The sequence below is a fragment of the Argentina silus genome (assembly GCF_951799395.1).
Source record: "Argentina silus genome assembly, chromosome: 7".
Lineage (NCBI taxonomy): Eukaryota > Metazoa > Chordata > Actinopteri > Argentiniformes > Argentinidae > Argentina > Argentina silus.
In genome coordinates, this window is record NC_139661.1 from 12,650,226 (window position 1) to 12,668,267 (window position 18,042).

Genomic DNA, 18,042 nt, shown 5'->3' on the forward strand with positions numbered 1-18,042 from the left:
GCTCCAGGAAGCTGGTTCTGGATCTGTAACAACAACAACAACAACAACAACATCAGGACATGAACACTCCTGCTACAAATGTATGATTCTGACAGATCATACATAATGACTGTAATAATAATAATATTAACAACAACAACAACAACAATAATGCTTTTCTCAGGACTCTAAGACACTATATTCCACAAAAGCACAGTCAGTAAAAACAACAATAAAAATATTGAAAGATTAAAAGCAAGTTTAAAAAGATGGGTAAAAAAAACTAAACTACTAAAGTAAAAAATGTTCTCCCTCATCTACCAGTTCAAAGGCTTAGATGAAGCCTGTAAAAGTTATAGTATTTTATTATTATAACTTTTATTTAGAAAACATTTGGGATTTTTCTCAATCGATTATGAGTCCAGGTACGAAAACGTGTTCACACCCCTAGAGTTCAGTAACTCACCTGGATGTGGTAGCTGGGGTGTGTTCAGTAACTCACCTGGATGTGGTTGATCTGAACGCGGTAGGCACTTTGGCGAGCCGACACGCTGTATTCCACCTTCACACCAGGCAGGAAGTTCCTCCTGATTGGTGCGTCGTACGGCTGCATCATTCTCATGTCCACCCCGTTTGGAGTCAGATACACCTGATGCACAGAGACACACACCAACACACACCAACACACACACACACACACACACACACACACACACACACACACACACACACACACACACACACACACACACACACACACACACGTTGACTTTACTGTGATAGGAGTAGTTAAGAGCCTTCTAACATCACACAATGGTTAACCAAAGGGACAGGATGTGTGTGTGTGTGTAGTTGACCTCTAACCTGGAGGTTGTTGTCCAGGTCCAGGAGGAGGTTGTCCAGCGGGCCGGTCTCTGTGTACTCCCTCCACTGGGCCTCCAGCAGGTTCGCCTCTTTAGTGGTCAGGGCCTTCCAGCGAGACTTCTTCTTAGGCTTGGACTCCCACACCACGTCAGAACTACACACACACACACACACACACACGTCAGAACTGGGGTCACGACCGGGGTGATCACAGTAAATAGGGCTGTGCTTTGAATTTCCGTGTGTGTGAGAGCAAGCACGTTTGTGCCTGTATCTGTGAGCATGTGTGTGTGTGTGTGTGTGTGCGCGCGCATCCATTTGTGTGTGTGTGTACCTTGTGATGCCGATGAAGGAGACCTCCTGGCGTGTGCTGTTGTTGACCAGGGACACGCCCACATCCTGTAGGGACAGGATGTACTCCTGCTCGGCAAGCTCCGCCTTCTCGTTCTCGCAGAGCCGCTGGAAGACACGCCTCTCCTCAGTGAAGAGCGCCACCCGCTGGAGGCCCTCAAAGAACGAGATGAGGTACAGCTCCCCCTCATCCTCGTTCATGCCCAGCCGCTGATCCTACATACACACACACACACACACACAGGCAGAGACACACACAAACACACATCAGAGACACTACGTAAACATAAAAACCAGGGTTTGTTTCCTGAGCCGTGTCATTTCATAGTGTGTGTGTGTGTGTGTGTGTGTGTGTGTGTGTGTGTGTCCCACCTCCTCACTCTTCAGTGTACCAGTGTAGGTTCCACACTTCCAGCGTAGCTCCCGTGACCCGGTGGGTTCTGCCCAGGTGTAGTACACCGCCTTCCCCGGACCCAGCTCCTCCATGTCCTTCTCCGAGCTACACACACACACACACACACACAGGCAGAGACACGCACACACGCACACACACACACACACACACACACACACACACACACACACACACACACACACACACACAGGCAGGCAGGCCAATAAGAGCCATGGTCATGATGTAGCCCCACCCCCAGACAGCCCAGCCACCATGGAAGCTCAGAGTTAGCCGCATCCCCAGGGAAACCGCGGAATTAACCGTGGGAATCAACGGGACAATAAAGAGAGGGATCTGACGAAGGTGAAGATGGAAGAACTCTTCCTCCAAGAAAAGAAACAAAGAAAGATAAACAGATAAACAATTAATCAAAAACTAAACAACCAAACCATGAAAATCTCTGATCAGAGAACGACAGAACGAACGAAAGAAAGATGAGAAAAAACAGAACTAGGAAGAGGAAGAGGGAGAGGAGAGGATGCTGGGATTGGCTGTGGAGATGAAGGAGGTGGGCGGAGCCAAGGAATGGACAGGGCTAGGAAGCAGAGGTGGCATCCCATTGGCCCATCCAAGCAGCAGCCAACACTAAGCAGGCTAACGTAAGGAAATCAATCTAGAAATCAAGGAGGGTCAAAGGTCATGGCATTGAAGTCTGATATATGATATCATTCCACCATTATTCTCTCTCTCTCTCTCTCTCTCTCTCTGTAGGTCTCTCTCATCTTTCTCTGTATCCCCCCCCTCCTCTCTCTCTGCCCCCCTTCCCCCACCATTCTCTCTATCCTCCCTCTCTGTTCCCCCCTCACTCTTTCTGGGTCTGTCTCTCCCCCCCTCCCTCCTCCCCTCCCTCTCTGTCAGAGTGTGTGAGGGCGTGGCCCCCCCCCGGGCATGGCATGGGGGTGTGGCTCGGGGGGCCACTTCCTGGTTTCCTGCTACCTGGCCTGTGCCTCCTCCAATGAGAAGGAGAGGTCCAGCAAGTCATCTGCCACCCAGTCAGAGGGGTCTCTCCACTCCCCACGGCTAAAAGGCCAGGTCAGAGATCAGGGGTCAGGGGACAGGGGACAGGGGTGGGGAACAAACAAAAACAACAACAAAAACAAACAAAACACATACTGTTAAAACAAGACAGACAGAGAGAGAGAGACAGAGAGAGAGAGACAGAGAGAGAGAGACAGACAGACAGACAGAGAGAGAGAGAGAGAGAGAGACAACATCCACATTCATGTAAAAACACGTAAAACTGAAAAAAATAGTTTTTAGATACAAAGACAAATCCAAACATAACCTATACATGTATGAACACAGAGGACAACAACCAACCAACAACAACCAATGTGAGAACAGTACAGTCAGCAAAGGTCGACAACATGATCGTTCCAATCAACAGGTTCACCAACACACACTCCTCCCTCCACATCCCCCTCTCTCCTCCCACCACATCCCCCTCTCCTCCCTCCACATCCCCCTCTCCCGCTCCCCCCTGGTTGTACTCCCCCCCCCCCCACCTCTGGTTGTACTCCACCCCCACCCCCTCCCCCCTCACTTCTGATTGTACCCCTCTGGTTGCACCCCCCCCTCCCCCTCCCCCCCTCACCTCTGGTTGTACCCCCCTCCCTCCCCCCACACCTCTGGTTGTACCCCTCTGGTTGCACCCCCCCCCCCCCCCCCCCTCCCGCCCCACCTCTAGTTGTACCCCCCCCCCCCCCCCCCCTCACCTCTGGTTATACCCCCCACCCCTCTCCCCCCTCCCCCTGATTGTACCCCTCCCCCTCCCCTCTGGTTGTACCCCCCCCTCCCTCTCTGCCCCCCCCCCCCCTCACCTCTGGTTGTACTCCACCACGCGTCCCTTGGTGTGGTTGATGATGAGGAAGGGGGCGGAGCCGTCGTGGTAGTCAGAGAAGCGGATCACAGCCGAGTGTTCTGATATGTTCAGGTCCATGGTGATCCCACCCAGCTGGAACACACAGGAGCCAATCAGAATCCAACTCACAAACACTACAGTATACTATACCTGCAACTGAAAAGGAAGGAAGAGAGTGAGTGAGTGTGAGTGTGAGTGCGAGTGTGTATGTGTGTGTGTGTGTGTGTGTGTGTGTGTGTGTGTGTCTCACAGTGTTGTCCAGGTGCAGTAGGAGACAGTTCTCCGGTCGGTGGAAGTCAATGGTTTGATGGGATGATTGACAGCCATCAACTCTGATCATCAGCTTCTTAGTGTCCTTCTCTGGCCAGAAGGGGATGGCCAACTGAGAGAGAGAGAGAGAGAGAGAGAGAGAGAGAGAGAGAGAGAGAGAGAGGGGGAGGGAGAGAGTTAATTCTTCACTAAATGGATGCACTATGAAAGGCTTGAGTCAATTTAATTTCAATTCAGACAATTCACTTGAATCCACCATAATTCATTTCCACATCCTGAATCCACTTCCACATCCTGAATCCACTTCCCGATCTGTAACAGAACTGAGCCAGTCCTGGTTCAACCCTCGCCCTCTCTGAATCGCATGGCCCAGTACTTCAAAGCATTAAACCTGGATTAGAACGTTCCGGATTCTTTTGTGCAATCCAGGATCAGATGAAGCTGTCCGATTTCCTCCTGTACTACTCCCTATCCACCAGATAGATCTGATCCTGGGTCTCAAAAAAGAATCCGGATCATTATGATCCAGATTAAAGATTTTGAAATACTGGGCCCAGGATATCCAGTATGACAATACAAGAGGAGCCTCAGATTCTGACCACGTTCTGTACTGTGTTCTAACCAGGTTCTGACCAGGTTCTGACCAGGTTCTAACCAGGTTCTGACCAGGTTCTAACCAGGTTCTGACCAGTTTTTGTAGTGTGTTCTAACCAGGTTCTGTAGTGTGTTCTAATCAGGTTCTAACCAGGTTCTGTAGTGTGTTCTAACCAGGTTCTAACAAGGTTCTGTAGTGTGTTCTAACCAGGTTCTGACCAGGATCTGTAGTGTGTTCTAACCAGGTTCTGACCAGGTTCTAACCAGGTTCTGCTGTGTGTTCTGACCTGTTGCGGCCGGGCCTCGGTCCAGTTGTCCTGGCCCTCCTCGCTGACCCAGATGGTGTGTCTGGTTCTGTTGACCAGCAGGTTGAACGGGACAAAGCTTACCATCCGTGTCAGGCTGAAACTGCTGGCATCGATCTTCACCCCCACCTGACACACAACCAACCAATCACAACACTGGATTAGTACATTGGATTTATTTTATTCAACCTTTATTTATCCAGTTGAGTCTCATATTGAGATCAAATCTATAGTTTGAAGAGAGGCCCGGTCCATTTATATACAGTAGTGTGTGTGTCTGTGTGTGTATGTAGGAGCCAGAGAGGACCCTGGACATCTTTAACATCACGCTGGCCAGACAGCAGGCAGAGATGGAGGTACGTAATCACCTCCAGATCAATCATTTCTATATTATTAGATATATAATATCATAATCATAATATATGATATTATTCCATCAGCAGATGTAGTTATCAGATGTCCTGAAAGCTTCTGTGGTCTACAATGGTCTTAAGCCACCAACTGCCAAAGAGTTCCGGAACTCTCACCACCTGGAGGGCCAAGTGTTTTATGTGGTGTTTACCTAGCAACAATACTTTGATTGGCTACAAAATGAAACATCATCATTTATGGATTTTCGGTGAATAAAGTCACCCTTGGCGCTCTAGAAGGTTGACGATCTGGGCGACTTTATTCACCATCGGTGCTGAATGAGTTACCTAGCGACTCTGTCCTCCCATTGGCTCACCTGGTAGTCTTTGATCCTGCCTTTGCATTTCACGTCGCCATAGCTACCGACGGTATCCAGGGAGAAGTCGTCTGACAGGTCGCTGTCTGAGATCATCAGTCGCACCTGCAGCAGGGAGGGGTCAGAGGTCAGAACAATAGAGGTTTGGACTGGAGGTGTCGGTAAGACCCTACTGTACCAAGGGAGGCCGGTGGAGGTAGAAATCGGAGGACGGGCTCATTGTAATGCATGGAATGGAAGTTTGATATAATTTCCCATTCTGTTCCATGCACTACAATGAGCCTGTCCTCCAGTTTCTACCTCCACCAGCCTCCCTTGCCTGGCCTGGCCCCGGCCTCCCCTGCCTGGCCTCGCCTCCCCAGACATCAGTGTTCCATGTATACAGGTATAAGTTTAACCTTGCCCTCTGATAGGCCAAGCAGAATGTCCTTCCAGAATGACCATCTTGCTTACGCCTGTCCTATCCTCTCAGTCCACACAAGTATGTAGGGGGTGGAGTGTGTACTGTGTGTGTGTGTGTGTGTGTGTGTGTGTGCTGCCTGTACTGTGTGTATGTGTGTGTGTGTGCGTACGTGTGTGTGTGCGTACTGTGTCTGTACTGTGTGTGTGTGTGTGTGTGTGTGTGTGTGTACCGTGGCCCCTCCCACCTTGTTGTTCTGCAGGAAGTTGCGTGGCTTGAAGGAGAAGAGGAGGGGCCTGTCGTAGTCCAGGGGGTGTTTCCTGTGGATGTCGTCAGCCTTGTACTGCAGCAGACGGCCAGTCCGGTTCACCATCCAATAGGGCGAGTGCACTGCCACCACGGTCTGGCCCGCCTCGTACTTCACGTGCACCGCAATGTCTAGCTCCGCCCTCTTCCTCTGCGACCCCGCCCCCCCCTGGCCCTCCTCCTCTTCCTCCCGGAGCGAGTGGAACACGATGAAGGTGATCTCCTCCCAGTCGCCGCGGAGGGCGTAGTCGGCCAGCCAATCCTGGGACAGATAGTCCAGAAGGCGGAGCTCCAGGGAGGAGTGGTCCATGACGGCCGTGTGCAGCTGGGCGGAGTGGCCCTCCGGCAGGGTCGTAGGGGCAGGGTCTCCGCTGTCCTGTCAGCCAATCGACATGCAGGGGACATCAGTCAACGGTTTTACAGTAACTAACAGGCACATCATGAACAAGTTCAGGCTAAGGACACATACTTAAATCACCCAAAAATAAGTCATGACTTATTTTAAGTCAAAAGCTGCAAAAGACAGGAAATTCAAAATGGCCACCACCACCGGCCATAACATGAACTACCGTTTTGTCACCTGCTGTAGTGATGCATGCTGGTCTACTGTGCTCACCACTGGGCAGGTGGCTGAGGACTCAAAAGCTTCTCTCGTGCTAACGCTAACGATTGCCAATATAGACACTGTAAGCAGATGTATTCTTTGCCAGGGAGCATCTCTCTCTGCCTGTGTGCGTGCGTGTGTGTGTGTGTGTGTTAGCGTGTGTGTACCAGTAGGCAGTAGGTGAGTGTGTGTGTGCATGTGTTTGTGTGTGTGTGTGTGTGTGTGTGTGTGTACCAGTAGGTGGTAGGTGAATGTGTGTGTGTGTGTGTGTGTGTGTGTGTGCGTGTGTATACCAGTAGCCGGTAGTTGAGTGTGTGTGTGTGTGTGTGAGTGTGTGTGTGTACCAGTAGGCTGTAGGGGAGTGTGTGTGTGTGTGTGAGTGTGTGTGTGTACCAGTAGGCTGTAGGGGAGTGTGTGTTTGTGTGTGTGTGTGTGTACCAGTAGGCGGTAGGTGAGGTCGTAGGGCAGCAGGTTTCGCAGCAGCACGGAGGGCCAGAGGTGCAGGACGTAGGGCTCGTCGTAGTTGTCCCCCGCCGCGCCTGCGTGTGATGTCACGGTGTCCCGCAGGGGCACAATGTTGACCGTGAGCACGCCGGCGGCGTCTCCATGGCGATGGCAGACCTGCTGCACGCGGGCGCCGGGTTGTTCGCTCACCAGCTCATAGCTGAAGCCCTCGGAACAGTCGTACTGCTCGTCGCCCTCGGTTACGGGCTGCAGGCTCAGCTCTGACCTACGGGGGGCGGCAGAGAGAGGTCAGGGAGGGAGGGAGTGTGTGTGTGAGAGAGAGAGCATGTGTGTGTGTGTGTGTGTGTGTGTATATATATGCATCCATGTGTGTGTGTGTGTGTGTGAGAGAGAGAGCATGTGTGTGTGTGAATCCCACCTGTAGGAGTCCAGAGGAACACAGAACTCCTCCGTAGGGAGAGAGATACCCAGACAGGTGGAGCCCTCCATCACTCTGAAGGGGATGGAGAAGTGGTTGATAATCTGGAGGAGAGAGGGAGAGAGAGTGGGAGGGAGGGAGGGAGGGAGGGAGAGGAAGAGGGAGAGAGAGAAGCACTGTTAGAAAACACATTCTAGGAGTGACCTGTGTAGGCATGAGAGAAAAGAGAGGTTTGGAGAAAAGAGAGGGGGAGACAGAGGTAGAGAGAAAGGACAGGGGTGAGAGGTCAGAGGTGACAGATGAGAGGGGGGGAGTGTCGTGTCCTGTAGTCACCTGGAAAGGGGAGCGTATCTTGATGTACTTGCTGCCCTCCACAGAGTAGATCTGACACACCAGGAAGCGCATGACGCCTGAGTCCTTATGCATGACGCTGTACAGGTCACGCCCCACTTTGATCAGCGGGATCACGCTGGCGGACGTGTGGCCGACCGGAGCTGGGAATCAAGGGAAAATTAGTCTAAATTCAGCTGGTCTGACTGGACTGGATGTAGTAGTATAACTGGTCTTACTGGGCTGGATGTACTGGCATAATTGGTCTTACTGGGCTGGATGTAGTAGTCCTTGGCGCTGAGTGAGGTCATGGCAGAGAACGGGTCTGTGCCGGCGGTAGAGCGGAGGTAGTCCATGTTCAGCCTCCCCCCGTTCTCTAGCTCCACCTGCCTCGCAGATGCCTCCCTACCGATGGGACTGAACATGTGGCTGTGCAGCACGGAAACAGCCACACCCAGGCGGTTCTTCACCACAAACGGAGCCTCGTCCTTCTGGAAACACTCCGCCGTCTGCTTGGCCGCCTCTGCGAACGCCTGGCACACACACACACACACACACACACACACACACACACACACACACACACACACACACACATATACACACATATACACACATACACACACACACATACACATATACACACATACACATTAATACACACACACACACACGATTTACAGAAAAGTCTTTCCATTAGGCAGCCCCTACATCATACATTCCAACCCATGTAAACGGTAAACAGTAACTCCTCAGCTAGCCAACAGTATTACACAAGCAGCCTACCATGCCCAGGTTACTGAGCATGCCCAGTCCGCACTTGGAGAGCGTGATGTTGAGCTGGTCCTTGCTGCTGATGGTGACGACGGTCTTGTAGTCCGGGACGTTGTAGTCCACCTCATCTGAGATGCCTGTGTATTTCACTGGCTTCTTCTTCATCTACAGGCAGAGCAGGTGGGCACAGTGGTTAGTGTTGGGGGTGAGTGTGTGTGCGTGTGTATATATATGTGTGTGTATTATGTATGTATATATATACATACATACAGTTAGGTCCATATATACTTGGACTTTTTTTTTGTTATTTTAGCTGTTTACCAAAACATATTCAAGTTACAGTTATATAATGGATATGGGCTTAAAGTGCAGACACTTTAATTTGAGGGTATTCACATCCAAGGGTTTAGGAATTACAGCTCTTTAATATGTAGCCACCTCTTTTTCAAGGGACCAAAAGTAATTGGACAATTGACTCAAAAGCAGTTTCATGGACAGGTGTGGGCTATTCCTTTGTTATTTCTTTATCAATTAAGCAGGGAAAAGGTCTGAGATGATTCCAAGTGGGGCATTTGCATTTGGAAACTGTTGCTGTGAACACACAACACGCGATCAAAGGAGCTCTCAATGCAAGTGAAACAGGCCAAAAACAAAAACAGAGACAGCAGCAACATTAGGAGTGACCAAATCAACAGTTTGGTACATTCTGAGAAAAAAAAAAAATGCACTGGTGAGCTCAGCAACAGAAAAAGGCCTGAACGTCCACGGAAGACAATAGTGGTGGATGATCGCAGGATCCTTCACATGGTAAAGAAAAACCCCTTCACAACATCCAGCCAAGTGAAGAACACTCTCCAGGGGGTAGGCATATCATTATCCAAGTCTACCATAAAGAGAAGACTTCACAAGAGCAAATACAGAGGTTTCACCACAAGGTGCAAACCATTCATAAGCATTAACAATAGAAAGGCCAGATTAGACTTTGTGTGTGTGTGTGTGTATATATCTGTGTGTGTGTGTGTGTGTGTGTGAGTGGATATATATGTGTGTGTGTGTGTGTGTGTGTACCTTCAGCCCCAGTGTCCAGGGTTTGAAGCCGTCCTTGGTGTCGTCTCTGGTGTCGTCCTCTAATGGCTCCAGCAGGGGCTCCCACACCCCCATCATCTCATTGAAGTAGTGAATCTACAACACACACACACACACACACACACACACACACACACACGAATCACAACACACACATTAAACACACAACATACATTAACAACACACAATAGGTGTGCAGGTTGATGAGGGTAGAGTGTAGTGTGTAGTGTATAGTGTGTAGGGTGTAATGTGTAGTGTAGTGTATAATGTGTAGTGTAGTGTGTAGTATAGTGTGTAGTATAGTGTGTATTGCTACCTCCAGGTTGAGTGTGTAGGGTGTAGTGTAGTGTATAATGTGTAGTGTGTAGTGTATGATGTATATGTAGTGTAGTGTAATGTGTAGTATAGTGTGTAGTATAGTGTGTAGTGTAATGTGTAGTATAGTGCAGTGTAGTGTGTAGTGTAGTATAGTATAGTGTGTAGTGTAAAGTGTAGTGTAGTATAGTATAGTGTAGTATAGTATAGTGTAGTGTAGTATAGTGTGTAGGGTTTAGTGTAGTGTGTAGTACAGTGTGTATTGCTACCTCCAGGTTGAGTGTAGGGTTTAGTGTATAATGTGTAGTGTATAATATGTAGTGTAGTATAGTATAGTGTAGTGTAGTGTAGGGTGTAGTAGTGTGTAGTGTAGTATAGTGTGTAGTGTAGTATAGTGTGTAGTACAGTGTAGTATAGTGTGTAGTACAGTGTAGTATAGTGTGTAGTACAGTGTGTAGTACAGTGTAGTGTAGTACAGTGTAGTGTAGGGTGTAGTACAGTGTAGTGTAGTGTGTGGTGTAGTGTAGTGTGTCGTACAGTGTAGTGTAGGGTGTAGTACAGTGTAGTGTGGTGTAGGGTGTAGTGTAGTGTAGGGTGTAGTACAGTGTAGTGTACCTCCATGTCGAGGGTGCTGTGCAGGTTGATGAGGGTGCTCCAGTTCTTGACGTCCCCGTGGAAGGAGGACTTGGCCAGCAGCATGGGGATGGTGCGATGGCCCACCCCCGCCTCCAGGGTCAGACAGATGGAGCTGATGGCCACCTGGGAAGAGGGGGGGAGGGGGGTTGGGGGTCACTAGGTCAAACCAAATACACCTGGGACACACACACACACACTAGGTCAAACCAAATACACCTGGGGGGGGGGGGGGGGGGGAGGAGGTTGGGACACTGGGTCAAACCAAATACACCTGGGGGGGGAGGGGGGGCACTGAGTCACTTCCTGTAGAGACTCAACCCTACCTGTAGAGACTCTCCTTGGGGGATGAGAGGAGTCAGAGGCTTGGTGTCCTCGTCCCCGTCCTCCTCCAGGAACCAGAGCTTGAGCTCCTTCCAGTCGCGCCTCTCCCACAGGTGGGGGGGCACGGGGCTCTCCGGTTCCTGGGGGGTCTCAGCCGCGGGGGTCAGGGCCGACTGGATGGTGATCACTGTGTTGATGATGATGGGGGAGACCTGGAGAGGGAGGAAGGGAGGGAAGGAGCAGAGAGAGAGAGATGTATAAACACATACACCTTCTTCAGACAGGTACAATGCAGGGAACGCAGATGCTGTCTGCAGAGACCAGAGCTGCCAGCAGGGGGGGCAGCAGAGGCGACCCTACCTTGAGCGTGAGGGCGTTGATGCAGACCTCCATGGTCTGAGGTGTGGTCGGAGAGGAGGACCTCTTGAAGAACACCTGACAGGGCTGCAGGACCGTGGTCACATTGTTCCGCCTCTTTTCCCTGAGGAAGGGGCACGCCACCACCTTCAGGTCCTTGACCGCGGCCGTCATCAGCTGACCCTCAGCGCCACTCTTCATGGCCAGCTCGCACTGCGTGGTCATGACCAGGGCCGGGGCGTCAGCACGGGTCAGGTCCGCCACGAACACGATCTCCGGGTTCTTCACCAGCACCGTCAGCTCCGACTTGGCAACCGTTGCCGGGGCGGGAGCTGTCAGTCAGATACACACGCACACAGACACGCAAGCGCGCACACAGACACAGACACACCGAGATGAGCAGCTGTGGATCCTGTGGGTTTGACTCAACGTGTGTGTGTGAGGATGGAGATATGACGTGTCAGTATAATATAATATAATGACGTTAATATAATAACTGGGTCATCATAACATCAGATTTAAACCCCTCCCACTGCAAGAGAGGGAAGTCAAATCAAGCACACCTGAAAATCCTCCAATATTTCCACCCAGGTCTGGCAGAAGGCCACAGGGGAGGCTTGCGGAGGTAGAAATCGGAGGACGGGTTCATTGTAATGCATGGAATGAGGATTGAGGCACGTGTGTTTGATACCATTCCTCATTCCGTTCCATGCATTACAATAAGCCCATCCTCCGATGTCTACCTCCGCCAGCCTCCCCTGCATTATGTCTAAACCTCACCTGTCTCTTTAGCAGTGGCAGGCCTGTTGGAGCTGGTCTTGGGGGCGGGGGCGGGTGTGGGGGGGGCCGAGGAGAAGCCCTCCTGGCTGGCCTTGAGGAAGATGTCGGCCACGGTGAGCAGGAACTCCATGCTGGCGCAGAGGTAGAGGTCCTGGACCACGGTGTCAAGGGTGGTCCCCTCACGGCCCTGACGGTAGCTTACCTCCACCATCTGGCTCCTCTCAGCCCCCGGGCGCATCGCCATCATCCTGGGGGGTGGGGGGGGGGGACATACAGCACCCTGCAAGTCAACTGCAGTACACACAAGCCCCTCTCCAACTGCATGAAGTACAAACCCCATACACATCCTGCCTCAGGTGGACTAAACAGTGTTTCATACACACAAACACACACTCACAGCTGAACATTGCGTCCCGTCCCAGATGGCGGTACTGGTGGTCTGTGATGGGGCTGTGAGTGAGTGATTAAGCGGTAGTGTGTGTGTGTGGCTGCTGAGACAGGCCATTCATCTTCGCAGTGTGACAGCGCTGCCACCACACAGATGGACCGCTGTCGAACACGCAGAACACACACTGAGCCACACACTGAGTACGTTAACGCCAGCATTGAACACACACACACACACGCACACGCACGCACGCACGCACGACTCTCACCTTTCTCAGTAGCTGTGTGTGTGTGTGTCTCTGTGCGCGCGCGCGCGTGTGTGTGTGTGTGTGTGTGTGTGTGTGTGTGCCTCTGCACACGTGTGTGTGTGTGTGTGTGTGTGTGCCTCTGCACACGTGTGTGTGTGTGTGTGTGTGTGTGCCTCTGCACACGTGTGTGTGTGTCCTACCTGGCAGTGATCATGTTGACCCTGGGCCTCTTGTCGTCCAGTAGACAGTCTGACAGCCTGACGGAGGCTTTCAGAGAGGTGTCAGAGAACATGTGGACAGACGTGGAGATGGTGCCCAGGGTGAACTCAGCCAGCTTCAACTGCTCATCCCTGAAGTCCAGCACCTGCAGCTGCACACACACAGAGAGACACATACACACTTCAAATCACAGGACATTTGCATAGAACTCAAATATATTACAAGTCACAGATGTTGGGACATTTTGACAACGTCCCCTCCCCACTGCCAAGCTGCCTGGAACAGCTTATTTTATCTACAGACTGTTCACAGTCAGTTTATACACACACACGCGCACGCGCACACACACGTACACGTGCACACGCACACAGTCAAACCTCTGGTAGAAACAGCAAAGCTCATGGACTTTTCTATAGATAGTTATGATGTGAATGGTACAGGTTCATTTGTATCATTTCGGCCTGTAGTTGTAAAAATAGTGCTCATGAGTGAAAGCGTGTCCATGTGGTGTGGCACGGCTTGGCCGTGGCATGGTGTGTGTGCCTGGGGATCCCACACAGCCCAGCGCCACGGGCAAAACGCGAGGTTTGTGTTTTCTTCCTAAAAAACACTCCATATTGCGTTAAAATACATTAGACGAGAGTAATTGCACTCTGACCCTGCTCTTCTACGCCACTGACTCCCAGAGAGCAGCAGGCGCTAGCTGTAGCGCTGTTCAACAGAAGGACCTGGCGTGGGAGGGAGAGGGGAGTACTAGTTTGTGCTAGTTAGTGAGAGTTAGTACCAGCTAGTGTTAGTTAGTACTAGTTAGTGTTAGTTAGTGCTAGTTAGTACTAGTTAGTGTTAGTCAGTACTACTTAGTACTAGTTAGTGTTAGGTAGTACCAGTTAGTGTTAGTTAGTGCTAGTTAGTACTAGTTAGTACTACCTCGTTCCCACTGGGGCTGTAGAGGACCAGGGTCAGGGAGTCAAACTTGAAGTCCACTCTGAGCGTGCTCCTCAGCTTGGAGCTCTTCTGGGTCTCCACCACCGCGGCTGTCACTACAGTGTTACCTACATACACACACACACACACACACACAGTTACACAGGGTCAGACACACACACACACACAACACATACAGACAGACACACACAGACACATGCACGCACTCACAAACACATCCAGACACACAGACACACACAGACACAGACGCACACATACACACACACACACAGTGGTCCTGACCGCTGGGGGGGACAGCACCTGCTGACTGGGAGCCTTTGTTGGAGGAGGTGTCGGAGCGGTCCACTCTAGCCGGGGGAGGGGGGGGCACGTCCTCCGACGTCTCTGACAGGTTCTCACTCAGCGTCCTCAACACCACCGTCAGATCATCCTGACTCAGGATCAGCTGTCCACACACACATGCATGCACACACGCATACACAGACACAGACACAGACACACACACACCAGATAACCTAAATATTCACATATGTAATTGAGTATTGCCTTTCTATCACATATACACAGAGACATGCATACTCCCTCCCCCCCTCCCTCCCTCACCAACACACACCCCTCTCCCTCCCTCCCTCCCCCAGACACACCTCTCCCTCCCCCCCCCCCACACCCCTCCCTCTCTCCCTCCCCCCCCCCCCCCACACACACCCGACCCTCCCTCCCTCCTCCACACACACCCCTCCCTCCCCCCCCCACACACACCCCTCCCTCCCTCCCTCTCCCCCTCCTCACGTTCATGGGTTTGAGGTGGGCGGTGATCTCTATGTCAGGGATGTTGGTGTACCAGGAGGATGACAGGTTCCTCATGACTGACAGGTCCAGGTTGACAGGCTTCAGCAGCTGGGTCTCCCCTTGGAACCTCCCTGACCCCGTCTCATAAGTGGTCCTGCACCAATCACAACACCGCACACACACATTTTATTCTAGCCTGATTTTAGCAATGGTTTCGAGAAAAACATAATTATTCTTCTTGTAAACAGTCTGAAAATGCAGATCATGAAAACACAGTATTCACAACTTCCATTGGATTATTTGTCATGGTGCCTGTTAGAAATATTAAGTTAAAGATGGCCAAATGTTGCCCCAATTTTACAAAAATGTTGCACATTCAAATTGGGGCCCTGTGTGTGAGTGTCTAAGTAGTAGTCTTACCTCTCCTGAGTGTTTAACTAGTAGTCTTGTCTCTCCTGACTCTCTAACTAGCAGTCTTACCTCTCCTGAGTGTTTAACTAGTAGTCTTGTCTCTCCTGACTCTCTAACTAGCAGTCTTGTCTCTCCTGACTCTCTAACTAGCAGTCTTACCTCTCCTGAGTGTTTAACTAGTAGTCTTGTCTCTCCTGACTCTCTAACTAGCAGTCTTATCTCTCCTGAGTGTTGTAACTAGTAGTCCTATCTCTCCTGAGTGTTTAGTTAAACACTCAGGAGAGATAGGACTACTAGTTAAACACTCAGGAGAGATAGGACTACTAGTTAAACACTCAGGAGAGATAGGACTACTAGTTAGTAGTCCTACTAGTTAGTAGTCCTATCTCTCCTGAGTGTTTAACTAGTAGTGTCTCTAACTAGTAGTCTTGTCTCACCTGTACATCTTGAGGTCGCTCAGCACCACAGTCATGGTGTCTACGATGGGCGGGATCTTGATGAAGGTGCGGGAGGGCACGGTGGTGAAGCGGTTTTGGACCGTGACCATGCCCAGGTCAGCCACGATCACGTTGCAGGAGGAGGAGGACTGGGGGAGGAAGATGATGGGAGCCTTGAAGTGGACGTCCAGGGCGATGCGCGTGCTGCGCTCAGCCAGCTCCATCACCCCCGTGGCCGCCTTCTCCGCTGCCTGCACTGTCACCTCAGCTAAGGCTTCCTTAGCCTCCTGGAAGTTGTTGATGAAGGCCTGGGGGGGAGGGAGGATGAGAGAGGAGGGGGGAGGTGGGAAGGGGAGGAGAGGATGAAAGAGGAGGGGGAGGGGGGAGGGAGGATGGGGGGTGAGTCAGCAGTCTCAAATTGGCTTCAATAGGATACAATAAATACTAGATCACTTTGTGGCCCAGATGGTTCAAAGGTCAACCCAGAGGTACTTGTTGGTTGACATTTTGCTGGCAAAAGCGCAACACTGGAGAGGACAGATGAGATGCAGGATGAAGTCTTCCTCATGGGAGAAATTGTTGTGTGTATTCAAAATGGCGGCCTTCTTCATAGGAGAAACTGTTGTGTGTGGTCCTCTGTGGCTCAGTTGGTAGAGCATGGCGCTAACAAAGCCTAGGTTGTGGGTTTGGTTGTGGGATAAAAGCGTCAACTAAATGGCATATATTATATATTATATATATTCAAGATGGCGGCCTTCCTCATAGGAGAAACTGTTGTGTGTGTGTATTCAACATGGCGGCGTGTCTCACCAGTATGGAGGAGACAAATTTGTTGAGGAAGACGACCTGGATGCACCCCACAGTCAGAGTGACGCTGGTGTCCACCTTGGTCATATCCAGGTACGCATCCCCCTGCGTTGCATCAGACAGGTTCACCATGTGGAAGGAGAACACCTCCTTATCGGCTATGGACACGGCCTACACACACACACACACACACACACACACGTGTTTATATATCAGGAGCAGAAAGAGAGTGTGTTTCTCGGGCTTGTGTCCCTGTGCTTTGGAACAACAATGTCAAAAGATGATTACTTGTTTTATTTATGTGTTAGGTCTCTCCCTAACCTTAACCCTAACCGTAACCCTGACCTAACCCAAACGAAACCCTAACCTGGACAGATAAAGGTCAAATAACATCATAAAAAACAAATAATTATCAGGAGGTTTTAGAGGATGCGTGTCTCCAGAAGTGAAGGATGTTCTCTCTACCTTCTTGTACAGCGCCTCCTTGTCACAGTCCAGGATGACAATGTTCTTCAGGTTGGCCTGAACCTCCATGGCCTTTTTCCTCATCAGGACCTTCGACACTAGGCCTAGCACACATCAGAACCATAGAACATCATAGTCTAGTTCTAGAACCATATAACAACAGTTCTAGAGTTGAATTCTAGAGTTGTAGTGCTAGAACCCAAGTGGGTTCATATCAGTTCTAGAGCTAATGGAACTCTCTGTCTGTGTGGTCCCTGTATAGTTCATGTCTACCAGAAGGTGGCGCCCATGTCATTTATAATTCATAATTTAACACACACACACACACACACACACACACACACACACACACACACACACACACACACACACACACACACACACACACACACACACACACACACACACACACACACACACACACACACACACACACACACACACACACACCTGTTAGCAGGTGTGCGAGGTCTTTAGTGAGAGTGTGTGTGCCTTACCCTGGATGCAGATCTCTGATATCCTGGCTTTCTGCCCTCTGATGAACACCTTCAGACTGTTGAGATCTGCTACGATGTGGAGATTCACCACATCCTCAAACTTGGACTTCTTAGAAGCTGAGGAGAGGAGGAGGAGATAGGAGAGGAAGAGGAGAGCAGGAGGAGAGAGGAAGAGAGAAGAGGAGAGGAGGAGGAGATAGGAGAGGAAGAGGAGAGCAGGAGGAGAGAGGAAGAGAGAAGAGGAGAGGAGGAGGAGATAGGAGAGGAAGAGGAGAGCAGGAGGAGAGAGGAAGAGAGAAGAGGAGAGGAGGAGGAGAGAGGAGAGGAGGAGAGAGCAGGAGGAGAGAGGAAGAGAGGAGAGAGCAGGAGAGGAGGAGAGGAGAGGAGGAGAGAGACACATTAACCCTCAACCAGGAAGAGGTAGATAGCATTGTTTATCATCATAAACAACATTAAGAGACCCTTTGATATGAAGATATTGTTTATGAAACAAAATACATCAAAAGGTCAAGCGGCCTATATTACAACATCAAAGACTTTACATGTAATCTCTCCATTTACATATTCGTCTAACAAAGGAGGTTAAAGGTTAAACTGATCATTACTGGATCTCTTCACAATGGCTGACTCCTCTTTCTTC

General features: G+C 50.6%; 1 protein-coding gene across 1 annotated transcript in view; it reads right to left on the reverse strand.

The window, feature by feature from the left end:
• vps13a (vacuolar protein sorting 13 homolog A) overlaps positions 1–18,042 on the reverse strand; it is a 39,573-nt gene that overhangs the window by 9,937 nt on the left and 11,594 nt on the right. The window contains exons 21-50 of the mRNA XM_083673322.1: positions 18,008–18,038; positions 17,403–17,519; positions 16,906–17,009; positions 16,444–16,611; positions 15,634–15,941; positions 14,786–14,939; positions 14,279–14,441; positions 13,979–14,103; positions 13,033–13,202; positions 12,198–12,445; positions 11,421–11,749; positions 11,063–11,272; positions 10,719–10,862; positions 9,771–9,884; positions 8,715–8,867; positions 8,200–8,461; positions 7,932–8,092; positions 7,599–7,702; positions 7,154–7,445; positions 6,053–6,487; positions 5,406–5,510; positions 4,661–4,807; positions 3,760–3,891; positions 3,469–3,602; positions 2,585–2,668; positions 1,567–1,693; positions 1,178–1,410; positions 844–997; positions 482–628; positions 1–23 (exon numbers count right to left, since the gene is read on the reverse strand). The exon at positions 1–23 is cut by the window's left edge and continues 59 nt beyond it. Of these exons, the coding sequence (XP_083529448.1) occupies positions 1–23; positions 482–628; positions 844–997; positions 1,178–1,410; positions 1,567–1,693; positions 2,585–2,668; positions 3,469–3,602; positions 3,760–3,891; positions 4,661–4,807; positions 5,406–5,510; positions 6,053–6,487; positions 7,154–7,445; positions 7,599–7,702; positions 7,932–8,092; positions 8,200–8,461; positions 8,715–8,867; positions 9,771–9,884; positions 10,719–10,862; positions 11,063–11,272; positions 11,421–11,749; positions 12,198–12,445; positions 13,033–13,202; positions 13,979–14,103; positions 14,279–14,441; positions 14,786–14,939; positions 15,634–15,941; positions 16,444–16,611; positions 16,906–17,009; positions 17,403–17,519; positions 18,008–18,038 (5,078 nt within the window). The remainder of the gene's footprint in view (positions 24–481; positions 629–843; positions 998–1,177; positions 1,411–1,566; positions 1,694–2,584; positions 2,669–3,468; positions 3,603–3,759; positions 3,892–4,660; positions 4,808–5,405; positions 5,511–6,052; positions 6,488–7,153; positions 7,446–7,598; positions 7,703–7,931; positions 8,093–8,199; positions 8,462–8,714; positions 8,868–9,770; positions 9,885–10,718; positions 10,863–11,062; positions 11,273–11,420; positions 11,750–12,197; positions 12,446–13,032; positions 13,203–13,978; positions 14,104–14,278; positions 14,442–14,785; positions 14,940–15,633; positions 15,942–16,443; positions 16,612–16,905; positions 17,010–17,402; positions 17,520–18,007; positions 18,039–18,042) is intronic.